General features: G+C 35.8%; 1 protein-coding gene across 1 annotated transcript in view; it reads left to right on the top strand.

Annotated features, from left to right (window-relative positions):
- The window catches only part of LOC108677033, a 107,222-nt gene that overhangs the window by 55,792 nt on the left and 36,179 nt on the right, over nucleotides 1-15,251 (top strand). The window contains exons 3-4 of the mRNA XM_047881377.1: nucleotides 2,008-2,031; nucleotides 10,130-10,262. Coding sequence (XP_047737333.1) covers nucleotides 2,008-2,031; nucleotides 10,130-10,262 — 157 coding nt within the window. The remainder of the gene's footprint in view (nucleotides 1-2,007; nucleotides 2,032-10,129; nucleotides 10,263-15,251) is intronic.

Genomic DNA, 15,251 nt, shown 5'->3' with positions numbered 1-15,251 from the left:
GACTCACCAATTTCTTTGAGCGGCACCGACAAACGCAGAAACATCGTAACAACATTGCTTAATGTTTGGTATATGAGAACCTGCGTTGGCTGTTTCATCTTGCATGTTGTGAACGTTTTACTCGCAGATTTTCTACAACAGTTAATGCTTTCGTCCCTTTTTACCTTTTTTCATTTGAGCAATTTTTCGCGAGCAGTGTGGAGCAGGCGCAAAAGAGCGGAGAGATGATCCAATAAAGCTGGAGATTGGATAGGATTGCATCTTGGAGGAACCTTTAGGGGAGGAAAAATTCCTCGCTTAGGTGCTGGATACGTTCAGGATAGTTTCAGGTTTGTTAGGTTCAAGTTTGGTTCAGGTTAGGTGCGGGTTAGGTGCGGGTTAGGTGCGGGTTAGGTGCGGGTTAGGTGCGGCTTAGGTGCGGGTTAGGTGCGGGTTAGGTGCAGGTTAGGTTCAGGTTAGGTACGGTTAGATTCACGTTAGGTGCGGGTTAGATTCACGTTAGGTTCGGGTTAGGTTCAGGTTAGGTTCAGGATAGTTTCCGGATAGGTTCAGGTTAGGTTCAGGTTAGGTTCAGGTTAGGTGCGGGTTAGGTGAGCATCAAGTTTACTCAAAAGCGAGCAAACTTTTTGTGTTCGAAATTAATTAAGGTCTTCCTTTCCCTGAATAGTTTGTAAGAACGCAGCACCGGTAGGAAAAGCATTATAAATCAGCGGCCAAAATTCATTTTGCGCAGCAAAAAAAATCCCAGCATCGTGAAAATAACCAAATAAATAATGTATACTTGTAGTTAATTTCTTGGATTATTAACAAAAAGTTTGTATTTAATTCAGGGATAATTAATTTGATTATTAATGAACATTTCCGCCGCATTGAATGTTACTGGCGAACATGTGGAGCAAGTTGCTTTTTGGTTATTATTTAAGAGAAAACTTAAAAGTTGAAACTATTTTTTTAATGATCTTGGATGTTTTGGGAATCTTTGAAGAAATAAATTCGGGATTTGAATCGCCCATGAAAATTCAGGTATAAAAAAGTATGCGAATTGCTTGGGTTCAAATATTATTTTTTTGGTAATATGCAATACTGAGAAAAAGAAAAATACTATTTTGATAATCAATTTAACCTAAAATTTTCTTTCTAATCTGGAAAAAATTACAGGAACGACTACAAAATTATAAAAAATTAAAAATTATGAAAATGAACTAATCTATCGTAGGCTTTAATGGACGATATTTCGGTTAATTTCTATTAAAAATTCCAGGATATTAACCCATTTACTTTTTTACAGTTTGTACTTATGAATGATCAAGAATTTATGTTCAAAAGTCTAAAGGGTCATAATTAGAATAAAAAATTGTATCTGAAAGATTTCAAATTTTTTTAGTTTAAAACCATGTAATTTCTTTTTTCAATATATTTCTTAGTAAATGACATGAATTTAAGTTCATTTGAGTGTGTTTTTACATCCTTAATATTCGGACACATCGATAGGGTTCACATCAATCGGACACACATTAATAAGGGACAGCGAAGAACGTAGAACTTCTGATGTTCTGTTTTTTCAACTAATGAATTCAATGAATTAATATATTCGGTTTAAATTCATTTCTTTACAAGTGCCACAATGTTTTCACAAATTTAAGTTTACATTAAAAATTACCCTCATCATACGATTTGTTATGCTCTTCCTGACTTTCAATGTGAATTAAATTTGAATTTTACAAATATTACAAATAAATTTACTTATATTAACCTTTATCAAGACTTTCGATTGGTATTAAAAGTATCTCTTAATCTTAATATTTTCTTTTCGTGTATTTTTGCGAAAAGATGACATCTGATTCAATTATCTAATTAATTTGGAGATTTAAAAATATTTATCAGATCATACATGATTATTATTAGGTAGGTAAAGTACATATATTTCTAATTAACTTTTGCCATGCAATTTCTTGACAATACTGGCACAGTTCAAATTTTTTCACTGGCTTTTTTCGCTCTTTTCAGGCGCGAAACGGGCGCGGTACATAGGTAAAGATGAGACACAAAGATGACACACTTAGCCAAGCAGTCTGTCCCCTATGGTTCCTTGGAACGGAAGTCTGTCAGTCTGTCTGCCAGTCTGTCAGCCTGTCTGAATGTCTGTCTGCCAGCCTGGCCGACCTCCATTCCGCCCCTCCTCAGTCTACATCTCACAGACCAAGTCAGTCAGTTTAGCTTTCCAATTTTTCATCGAAAAGCCTGATGATGCACTGGGAGAAATGGATGATTGGATTGTTTCGGCAGGTTTTTCTGAAGATTGTCTGATAGGTTTAGCGAAAAAAATTTCATCATTTTTCATTTTCATGTAGTTTACGGGAGGTTTTGCAAATTTTTATATAAAAGATTTTCGTTCACCTGTAGTTTCATCAGGAATCGACAGAGAAGTTTTTTTATAACCTTACATAACTTCGAATAGCCTCTTTTCGTAGCAACGTATATCTCTATATTTATCCGTATTTATTATACCTAAACTAGTTTAAGTTTTCTCGAACTACTTCTTTTTATCAGAAACGAAACCAAGGGATTAAATTTTTCAAAAATGTCATATTTTACAGCCAATCTCAAAAATTCAAGCAACATGTTCTTTAATACCCAGAACGGCATTGGAATATAATAGCTGTGTTGGGACCGAGCCGGTGTCATGTTTAGCGTTGTCATGCATTTGCATGACGGATCACACGCTTATTATCCATACTATAATTATGGTTACACCATTAATAGCGCAATAATTAATTAGAGGAGCGTTAATTACATATAAATTGTTGCGCATGTTTATTTTTCAAGCCAGTTGAGCTCATGGGATTTCATTCGAGTCTAGTTGAAATCTTAATACGGGGTGCAAAAAATATGTACAATATTATGCGTTGTCTTCGGTGTAGAGTAGACCATTTGAACTCTAAAATATTGAAATGAAATGAAATAGTGATAAATAATGATGATGTTAGAAGCGCAGTAAAATAACTCAATTAGCTAAATTGTCAAGAGCGTGTGGTTTACTGGTATAAAGCGAATGATAGAATGATAATCATATTTAATTCCTTTACTCCCCGTGAATAACCGTTGTATTTAATTAGTCCACTCCGCAGGAATGGAAGTTTTATTTAACTCGATCATTTCTCATGAATAACCATTATATTTAACTCGTTGACTTTATATGAACAACTTAGATCCGCAGGTTGGAAAACACACACATGGAAAAATATTATATTCTGATCTGATGTTAATTCTTTCGCTACTTTGTTATATAGAAAGTATTTAATAAACTTTTCGCAGCAATCACACAGCTTGCAAATTATGACATCTGTTTAAAGATTAGGCTCCAAAAAGCGCTGAAAATTAACTCAATTTCAAACTTTAAGGAGAGAATAACTCATCATATTAATGCTAATAAATATTGGCAAAAACTTTTATGTCGAGTAAATATATTTCATTGACTGACTTTTCTGACTGATGACTCATTTCAGTCGTTAAAAATGAAAAAACCGTATCAGCGGAATATTTAGACTTATTTATTGTCTTCTATAATAATTCGTAAATTTCGATGCTTAATATCCAGGGCAACCTAGGGGAACATACTTTATTGAGAGTTGGTTGCATTGGTTGCTAGAAAAAAAGGCTCCCAGTAGAAATACGTGCAATAAAGTATGTTCCCCTAGGTTGCCCTGGATATAACTGTTATAAAACTATTATATAATCACTAAGAAACTTATTTATAACAGTTATATTTAGGGCAACCTAGGGGAACATACTTTTAATTTACGAGCAATATTAATGGAATTTGTAGTAATTGCCAATTGAACTTGACAATGCTACCAAATTTTGGCTAAATTTTATTCAATATTTCCAGTCCCTGAATGTTACTAATGAACATTGATATTATACTCTATTTAGGGCTTGTGCTTTTTAACGCAATAGCAAAATATTTTAAAAGCTGCTCGTAAACAAGGAATTCGGTCGGCATCTTAGGATTTTTTTAACGACTGGATTCTCTGAATTTTTAGAGAAGTTCAGCGAGCAGCAGGCTCAAGGTTTTTTTGGCTACTAAATCTTCTGCTTGCTAAATTAAATAGATTTCATAGGTAAATTCAGATTTTGCTTTATATTTTAAGAGATAGAAGCTCATCGACGATAGTGCTGGAGGAAACGTCTGTTGTAACTCGAACGCCTTCTTGCAAGTTTAGTACGCATAAAAGACACAGAGTTTTCACACATGTATTTTTTAAACATGAATGACTTATATTCAGGATGTATGCAAAACCTAAATTGTGGAAATCTCTTAATAAACCAAAACGCAAAAAATTGTATTACTGGAACATGATTTAAATTAGTACTATCCCCAACAACAGTTTCTACAAAAAACTTTGGTAAATAATAAAAACTTAGTCACGAAATACGGGCGATATATTATCTAGTATAGTTTACAAACAATTCCGGCATACGTACGTTTCTAAATCCTAATTTAATTTGTACGCAGTTACGATTTTGAAGTTCGTTCTAAAAACTGTTATGAAACTTTTGAAAACTTTTATATGACACCAAATTTAATTACAAAAATTTGTTATAACTTGAATTCATTTAGCTTGCCGATATAAGCGGAAATAGTTACAAAAGATAATCATTGATGATCTAAACCATAACTGCTACAGCACTGGGCCTGTACTTTCAAAAAAAGTTAAGAGATCGTAAGTTCATCAGATAATCATTGACGGCCTTTCAAGCAAAATCCACCAATCATAGACAAGAAAATAGTGCATAAGTACTTACGTTCACTTGGCGAATTTTGAAAGTATGGCCCCTGGAGTGCAACGAGTCGTGATATCAACACCAGCAGGTAAACCGAGGCATTAAAAATTCAAGTTTATTATTACTGCTGAAGCCACTTTTTATAATTGGAATGTATTGAGAAATATAAAATCATTCAAATATTGGAAAGAACTTTAGGTAAAAGCTTCTAATTTATTGTATTCGACATTTTTTAATTTTCGAACTTTCGACGCAGCTGATTTCCGAAACGTTCCCGTTCGAAATGAGGAAATGGTCATAATTTCAATATATCAAACCAAAATCAAAATGGGTCAGGTTACAATTATGCCACTTGTACCTATTATCCTCCAAAAATTATATTCATCACTACATTACTCAGAAAGAACAAATGAGCATCAAATGCTTTATAGAAACCGATTCGAGTAAAAACTATTTTCTCTTTCTCACTCGCCATTTCACTGCATTTTCGCGCGCCACTCCAGCCGTGCGTCACGAGCACAGACAAATGTCACGTCATCTCGAAGTGTTCTCCTTGAACGACGCGTATTTATCATGAAATGTGTCCTAGGAAAGGCCGTGGTCCGAAAACGGCAATCGTGGTAATGGACTCCCGTAGCACGACACCTGCACGTGTTCTGACGACCAATGAGCTTCGTCCGCAGGATTTTTTTTCGTTAAGAATATCAATCGCTGGATTTTTTCGCTATGAATATCAAATTCGAGATTTTTTCGCTAAGAGTATCAATCGCTGGATTTTTCGCTAAGAATATAAATCGTAGTTGTTTTTTTTTTTAAGAATATCAATCACTGGATTTTTTGCTAAGAATATTAATCGCTAGATTTTTTTCGCTATGAATATCAATTTCGAGATTTTTTTCGCTAAAAATATCAATCGCTGGATTTTTTTCGTTAAGAATATCAATCGCGGGATTTTTTCGCTAAGAATATCAGTCGATGGATTTTTTGCGAAGAATATCAATCGCTAGATTTTTTTCGCTATGAATATCAATTTCGACATTTTTTTCGCTAAAAATATCAATCGCTGGGTTTTTTTCGCTAAGAATATCAATTTCTGAATTTTTTTGCTGAGAATATCAATCGCTGGATTTTTCTCGCTAAGAATTTCAATCGCTGGACTTTTTTTCGCTAAGAATATCAATTCTAAATTTTTTTTCGCTGCGAATATCAATCGCTGGATTTTTCTGACTATTCACTAGCATGGACGTGGATTTAACTTCGGTAACAACGTTAACTGGACATATTTTGGATAATGATGCAAGATATTGATGCTAAAATCATCAGAATTTTAACCAAAAATTTGCAAGGAAAGTTGTATTTTGCTCGATATGAGACCCTAACGCCGTTCAATTTTCAAATATACACAACTAAAAGAGAAAGTTTGATACTTTGAAAATTATGTATTCTTTTCTGAGCGAGAGCATAGTTGGTTCAATATAGTATAGTTCTCGTTTCAATAATAAAATATAGTATGTATTTAGGCTGACCTATTAATTCTGATGTGCGAGCCATTATTTATTATTATTATTAAAATTTCATGTCGGGCTTCTTTGCTTACAATATTGTCGTCAAAATTTCTGCAACATAATTTCTAAGTTTTTTTCAATTATTCAAACATTTTTATCAATATTTTTCATTATGGATGAAAATGTTTAAGAACTTTATGAATTTACTGCCGAGTGAATCCAAAGTAATTGTTCATAAATATCCGTTACGCTTATTTCGATCTGGTAATATTTATATCAGGTGATCATATTTCATTTCTTAATTGTAAGATATTATATATTGAAGCCAGATTCTCCCACGACCGAGTTATTTTTGGAAACTAGAGCAAAAAAGTATTTTAAATGTAAATTGATTACACATAAATTGTATGCAAGGAAATAGGTTGTAAGGAAATTGCTGTAAAGTTCTTCTCGATCTCGTGAAATGCGCGTCAAGCGAGACCGAAGGGCTCTGGAAAATTGAAATTGTGGTACAATTAAAAAGATCTGAGAAAACTCTCATCAAAGACACTAGGTAATCGAATAATATATTTGCTTGTATCATGCCTGCACGTTTTTTTTTGCAATGAATTTTATGTTCATTACTGCTAACCATTTAAAAAACTGAACAACTTCACAAGTATTCAATATCAAAAATCTGTCACGAAAAATCGGCGCTGGCAAACATAGTTAATGACTTTCAGACATTTATTTCGTTAAAGAGAAAAAATTCAGCTTTATTTGATTAGGTTTTGATGTCAAATAAAAAATCTGCCCGATAACCAAATAATTAGCCCGTTAATAATCGCAGCCTTCGTATATGGGTTGGGTATGGGGGACCAACGATTGGCCAGCGTTTGTGTGCCACACACAGTAATTGGCTCGATTATTCGTTTTTTGAGACAAGTTAACCACAAATTAAAATTAGAATAGAAATTAATCACCTTCAGTTTTCCAACTATTTGCATTCACTGATACGAAAAACTTTGTAGCTTACTTCTGGTGTGACACTCTGAAGAAGACCTAAATCTTTCTTTTTCTGCAATTTTAATCGAATATTCAGCTTCCTACTGAGAACAATTCAGTGGCCAGCCATTCACCAACCATTATTTCCAAACGGGGTTCGTGTTAAAAAAATAATCCTGGATTACCCCAGAAGTCGGCAGGATTTACTGCGCGAATTTAATCCAGGACAATATGGCTCACCTCGACGTGCAGAGTTTCTGTCTTATTCATTTTCTGTATTGATTCCTTGTGTGAAATTAGACTGAAATCCTAGTTCTGAGGTGCAGGGTATGTACGCCTTCGTTAGGCTTAGTCCTGTTATGTTGAACGTATCACGGGTAATTGTTAGGACCTCATTGTGAGCCTCATTGTGACCTCATTGGGACCTCATTGTGAGCCTCATTGTACGTGACCTCATTGAGATCTCATTGTACGTTACGTCACTGGGACCTCATTGTGACCTCACTGTACGTGACGTCATTGTGACCTCATTGTACGTGACGTCATTGTGACCTCGTTGTACGTGACCTCATTGTGACCTCGTTGTGACCTCGTTGTACGTGACCTCATTGTGACCTCGTTGTGACCTCGTTGTACAGGGTGCGGCGTGGGAACTTACTCTTTTAAAAAAATCACAAAGTAAAAAGTATTAAAGATAGCGTTTTAATTCTTTCTTTTTTACAAAGAGCTACATTTAAAGTTTCGTTGGGTTTACTTACAAGTTTAATTCTTGAATATTACATCTTGTAGGTGACCTCCATTGTGACCTCGTTGTGACCTCGTTGTACGTGACCTCATTGGGACCTCATTGTGACCTCATTGTGACCTCATTGTGACCTCGTTGTGACCTCGTTGTGACCTCGTTGTGACCTCGTTGTACGTGACCTCATTGTGACCTCATTGTACGTGATCTCATTGGGACCTCATTGTACGTGACCTCATTGGGACCTCATTGTGACCTCATTGGACCTCATTGTGAGCACATATTTATGAGCACATATTTATGAACACATGGCTATAAGCACATGGCTGTGAGCACATGGCTGTGAGCACATGGCTGTGAGCATGAAGTTGGGAGCACATAGCTGTGAGCACATCGCTGCTCATCATTGTGAGCACATAATTGGGAGCACATGGCTGCGAGCACATCTTTGTGAGCCCATCGCTCTTAACACATATTTATTTGCAGACCTTTGCAGGTTATTCATTTCGAACACATCGCTGCTGGCGCATCACTGTTATCTCTGTTGAATGTCCATATCATTTTCCATTTATGCCCCAATCTGTACTCTTCAGTTCACTGCTTGCCATTCATGGAACTTCGCGTATTTCTACTGACTTGAAATAATAATAATTAGTGGAATTTAATGGCCAACCTGAACGACTACAGATAAAACTAAAATATTTTATGAGAATATTTACAGCATAAACTTGCAATGCTGATAGACATAGAATCAAATGAAAAGCATCGTTGCAACCACATTATTACATACCTTCTCTTATTTCCATCGAAACTAAATTTCGTTTCTTTTCGAAATTCTTCGGTCATCTTTAATATAATTAGTGTAGGTAAAAATCACAGTTATCTCGGTCTGTCAGCAAAGCATCAACAGAGATCTAAAAGCAAATTTTATTTCTGCTTGAGTTAATCATGATTGCAGCGAGCAGTAAGCAAATTGTTTAAAGATAACATCGATAAAATCTCCACCAAAGGGTTGCCAACAAACGATCTGAAGATAAACTGAATGCAGACGCGAGCAAAAGATCTCTTGAAGACGATGAAAAAATATCGCTAGCAAAAATAGCACAAAATGTCTTCAGATATCAGCTATAAAATCCCCTCCAGGGAGCTCTACTATAACAACAGATAAAAATGTTCCTGGAGATGTTGTACGGAAGGAACACTTTTTTCTTTAGCCTGTTGCTGTGAATGCCATTTTACTGAGATTCTTAACCGTTTAGGGAGATCTCGTCTTCTTTCACTGCGCTTTCTAATTTTAAAACAGTATAAAGATGGTTGACCCTCGAAAAATATGTAAATTCTGTAAATTCGATAATTGGAACTAAAAACTATAATCAATCAAAAATTATCTACGGACTTTAAACCAACTTAAAATTATATTAAACAAACATACAATTGCTATAAGAATCCGACATTATTTATGTATTGACTTGAGTAAACATGAATGATTTGTTATGAATGTATCAGAAATCTGGTGCGCATTAGATATGGATGGTGATTCAGAAGATGGTCGCTGAATATTTCGCAAAATCAAAATCAATATAGTTCCATCAAATCATGAGAGTGGGACCTTGATTTAGCCATATGTATCCTTAACTACCTCTCCATTACGATTTATATGACTTGAAGAACCCAAATACCTGACGCCCGTGAACTAGATTTCACGATGCCTACATTTATTTATTCTTTTCCTGTTTTCCTTACGATTTATATGACTTGAAGAACCAAAATACGTGACCCCCGTGAACCAAATTTCACGATACCAATACTTATCTCTTCTTTTCCTGTTTTCTTTACGATTTAAATGATTTGAAGTATCCATATACTTGACGCCGAAAAAAAATAAATTTCACGATGCCAGTATTTATTTATTCTTTTCCTGTTTTCCTTACGATTTCTTTGACTTGAAGAACCCAAACACGTGACGATGCCTATATTTATTGGTTCACGACGATGGTTCACGATGCCTATATATATATATTTTTTTCTTGAATTACCTACATAGAGGCTACATTAATTTTTTTCCTGGAATTTAGACCAGGTCTCAAAGGCCCCATTTCACCCGCTCTGTCAGGTCCGCTGTCGGAGGTCACGGCCGTGGCGGGAGAGCGCGCCGTGCTGCCGTGCGACGTCCGGCCGACCATACCCGGCGACACGACCATCATCGTCCTCTTCTACCACGGCGCCGTGGGCACGCCCGTCTACAGGTACGTCGGGCACGCCCGTGTACAGGTACGTCGGGCACGCCCGTCTACAGGTACGTCGGGCACGCCCGTGTACAGGTACGTCGGGCACGCCCGTCTACAGGTACGTCGGGCACCCCCGTCTATAGGTACGTCGGGCACCCCCGTCTACAGGTACGTCGGGCACCCCCGTCTACAGATACTTCGGGCACGCCCGTCTACGGGTACGTCGGGCACGCCCGTCTACATGTACGTCGGGCGCTCCCGTCTACAGGTACGTCGGGCACCCCCGTCAACAGGTACGTCGGGCACGCCCGTCTACAGATACTTCGGGCACGCCCGTCTACGGGTACGTCGGGCACGCCCGTCTACGGGTACGTCGGGCACGCCCGTCTACAGGTACGTTAGACCACAAATTAATTATTAATGGAGGATAGAACCAAAAATATAATGGGTCGTATCAAAACTTGCATTTAATGTGTGCTGGGCTAAGAAATGACTGAGCTTTGTAAAATGCGACGTTAGTGACATCAAAAAGTTCGGTCAGGACTAGAAAATAATTTCTTAATTAAGAGTCTATTACGTTATAGATCGAACCACAACCCAACATAAGATTGTTTAAAAAGTAATATTATTCCACTTCATATTTAAGGAAAACATTTCGGGATAAATTGTCTTAAATTCAATAAGGATGGCATGGTCTGGAAAATTGCAGCAAAGTAAAAATATGATTATGTCTAATCCAGCCTTCTTATCAAGCCGAAAACGAATAAAAAGGCAACGACCAGCACAAATTTTTCAATTAATTCAAGCAAATCAAATGTAAGATGTATACCATCTCACACTTAAAAACTAGTTGACCAATAAAAATATATTCGTGAAGCTGAATCAATTGATTAGATACATTTTAACATATGTCTCTTAGCGATTAATTTCTTTTGCTTGAAGTCTGCTCGTTTTAGTGAATCTTGATCGACATATTTGTTATGCATCCGTCGCTGAGAGTAACAGGGTAAACAGACGGCACAAATTAACTTGGGGCTCTATTGCCGGTGTTGCTATCCGTATAGCCTGTGTTGTGGCGGTTGATGAAGATTGAATAAATGACAAAATTAATTGTTAAATGACGAATTAATTGAATAAATTACGAATTAATTGTACCAACTTCTTGAAGTCGGCGAAAGTTAAGAAAAAGTTTATTAAGAAAGAGATAGACATGGCAAGTAAACAATACTCGGATAAGAGAGGGAGCTTGATTGCGTTGTGGATAAAATGCCCTCTTGATATTGATTGCCAGAGACAGGTAGGTTGGACCGAACTAAACTGCTATATACAGGCTACGGGCTCAGGCAGTATGTTACTGTCGGACAAATTGAGGTTCCCGACATGTGTTGCAATAACGCATCAGATCATCTATGGTCTCTAAAAAATAAATATTATCATATCGTCGCGTTTTAGAGCTGGTAAGTCCAATCACGGAGTACCCATGCAGTTAGGTTGTATCACAGGTATTATTTCATTCTACGGAGGTACTGTTGGGCCAGTCACGATTGTTATTTTGAATAGAAGATTTGAATTATAGCGTCAGGTTTGATAACAGAGCTGCCGCGCAAAATGCATTGAGAGGTTGAAAAGATTTTCACGTAAATTTAAGCCTTTGCTGCTACCATTCAATGTTATTGAAGTTATTACAGTTATGCGCCGCTGTTGTTCGGCATTTGTTTTCATAGATGCTAGTTTTATTTCAACATGAAATATTTGGCACATGATTCATTAAAATAACATTGATTTGTTATTACGCGATTTCTGCGTTCCAAGATCATGGTGACAAGTTGATATATTTTATGAGCAATACTAGTAAATCTTTTATTGGATAGACACAAATCGTTTCTAACTACCTAGAATAGACTCTAGCCGTGTCTAGCTACTTAGACTAGACACGAACTGTGTTTAGCTACACTCACTAGACACTATGGTGAGTCTATCTACCTAGACTAGGCACTAGCTGTGTCTAGCTACCGAGACGAGCCACTAGCTAGATGTGCCTAGATATCGATACAAATCGTGCCGAATAGAAACGAAGCCGTGTCTAGCTACCTAGGCTTGACATTAGCCGTATCTAGCTCCCAAGGCTAGAGGCTATATATAGGCGGATCTAGCTACCTATATGTTTCACTAGCCGTGTCATATTTGCCACTCACCACCCAAGTTCTAAATGAGATCATTGAGCATCTAAATGAGATCTATGCATTGGGCATCGCCAAAAAAAGCTCTTCCTGCCTAATATCGAAGTAATGGCTTCCCGAAAGAGCATTCCTATCTGAACATGCAAATTATCGCTATAAGTTGCACAGTCATATCATGTATAATTCTCTCAAACTACTGTCAAGTTGTTATTAATGAACGATTAAAGCTGAATAATTAGGATACAGGCAGTGTTCTGTATCTAGTTAAATGTTTAGGGAATTATTACATCCTCGAACATTTGTAACTGAACTTCATTTATTCCATTAAAGTTCAGCTCTAATGTTTGCCAATTTGTACTGTATTTGAATTTATGTTGAGTTGTATTATTCTTCCCTAGTTCTATCGAGCTCGAATCTCTCGAAATGTTTTATAAGATAAGAATTATTCATAGATATGCAAATGGAATAAGTTTAAATTTATTACGTTTTTTTAATATAATACGTGATTGCTCCAGGTATTTATTGGCTGCGATAATCAACAACGTATACTTGAATAAATATCATAAAATGCTTGAAACATTCCTCGTAATTACCTCCAATGATTCAAAGAGTGAATTAACAGAGGTGCTAAACTATAGCAAAATATAAACCACTATTAACTATATGGCTTAGGAAATCAAAATTGCTTAAAAAATGTTTTATCTAAAAAAAAACACATATGAGAATATTTGTAGATTGGAATTCAAAGTTAAAAGTCTAAATTAATTTCGCGTGATACTGTACAAATAATGAATTTAGAGCACAAATAATAACATGTGTAACCTGCATACATTAAAAAAATTAATGTGAAATTGCCTCTGCCGTGCAATGCTTGAATGAAAAAGCAATGACCGTCGATTACTGTAGTGATGATGTCATAATGATAAAGAAAGACGAGGTCTCTTATAACTGTTAGGAGTCGTAATCCAACTTTAAATTCATCATTGCTACCACCACGTAACAAATACATGTGGGCGTAAATTGAACGCATCTAGATGATCGAATAGAAAATTTCAAGAGGTTTAACATTCTTCAATTCGCACATTTTAGAAGTAGCAAAATCTTTCGCTCAATTTAACGGATTTTTGTTGAGCCAGTGCCGAGATACAGGATTCAGGAAGCTTTCTAAGCGCAAAATTTACAATTTTGAATCACTAGTTGCTAATAAGCTGTTAAGCAAAACAGAAATGAATAGAGTTATGAAATTTCTGTCATTACTTCCGTCTTTGGATACCAATTTCAGAGAAATTGCAGGCATGTAACTTAAATTAAGTGAATTTAGAAAAACCTAAATTTCTTACTTATGAAGCTTTCTTCTTGCCGCACCTGAAGCAAATGAAATTTTCTCGTTCATTAACAGTACTTGCATAATTACGCAATTTGATAGTAACAAAAACCATGGCTCACGATTTACAAAATTTAAAAGCACTGTTCTCCCTTTGCCGTGTTCAGTCCTGCCAAATAAACATTTTAATCTTATTTAATAGCCCACGTCTGGCCTCCGATCCTCTCAGATTAGTCCTATTGAGGCCCTTAATTTAGATGAAATTCCTAAACAGCAAAGGAAAATAATTAACGACGTCTATTTAACTCATTTATTCCGTTTAGTCTGCTTCTAAGCAACATATTATTACAAATTTACAGTTTTGCAAGCGATAGTAAATTTTGTTACTGTTTATTTGAAAATTAATTGTATTAGTAATTTCACGCTTAAACCAGTAGTTGTAAATGCATTAAATTGTTTAAAATAAAAAAAGTATACCAGGTTTATCAGTGCTTATCCACGTTGAAAAATACTCTACAAAAGCTTCATCACAATATATCCAATGAAGACATTATCATTGATTTCTCAAAAATTTTGAAACGGCCGTAAAATCGTATATTATGCACCATTACCAAACTATCTCAAATATTCAGATGAAAAATCGATTTTGGCCGGTCTTCCTTCTTCCAATAATTATCGGCGTTTATAAGAGAGCACTGAATCTGTGGCTACGGATTATGTATAATTAATATTACTGAATGGTTCAAAAGGTGCCTCTAATTCTTAGGGTAACGAAGCGTTTGTTGATTTATGTCCTTTCAGTCGGCATATTCATTATCGCGGAAATTTTTTATTTCGATGTAGAAATATGACCAACATTTAACGGGATTTTTACACAAGATTTATTGTCCGTTAAACGATTATAAAAAATCAGAAAAGAAACAAGCTTGGCCGTAAGTTAGACTGTAGTCGCATTTATTGTATTGTACGTTTAATTAAAAAGACCCTTTGATAAATTACCATAATTGTCTAATTGAACCATTAACTGCTTGATAAAATAATTTTCGTCTCTGATTGTGTCTCTGGGCAGATTGAGTCTCTGGTTTCTTATGACCACCTTCGCACCGCCTATAATTTCCACATAGAAAATGTCAGGAATATTTTCAGATTCTGTGATACGATAATGCGGGCCGTTAATAGACCGCGTAGGTGTCGTTACCTGGTAATTTCAGCAATAAAAACCTGAGTGGAGGTCCGAGATGGCGCTCATTGTCTTCTGTCACGCGTTCAAACTCTGTTATAAGACTGAATTAAATTTCTTATCTTCAATAATCATTAATAGTTAGATTCAGTGAAAAAATGATAGGAAAATTTGACGTAAATTTTATTATATACACATGTTTTTACCTAACGGCGATTCCAGATGTTAGTCAAAATTAAATATTAATCTTCAATACCCATTTATAGTGTGATTTTAAGTGAATTTTATCAAGTAAATTTGCTGTAACCTCATTTTTTTCAATC

Source organism: Hyalella azteca, unplaced genomic scaffold, assembly GCF_000764305.2.
Source record: "Hyalella azteca isolate HAZT.00-mixed unplaced genomic scaffold, Hazt_2.0.2 contig7741, whole genome shotgun sequence".
Classification (NCBI taxonomy): Eukaryota; Metazoa; Arthropoda; class Malacostraca; order Amphipoda; family Hyalellidae; genus Hyalella; species Hyalella azteca.
The sequence above is the reverse complement of the archived record's forward strand: the minus strand, read 5'-3'. Positions and strand labels throughout refer to the sequence as shown.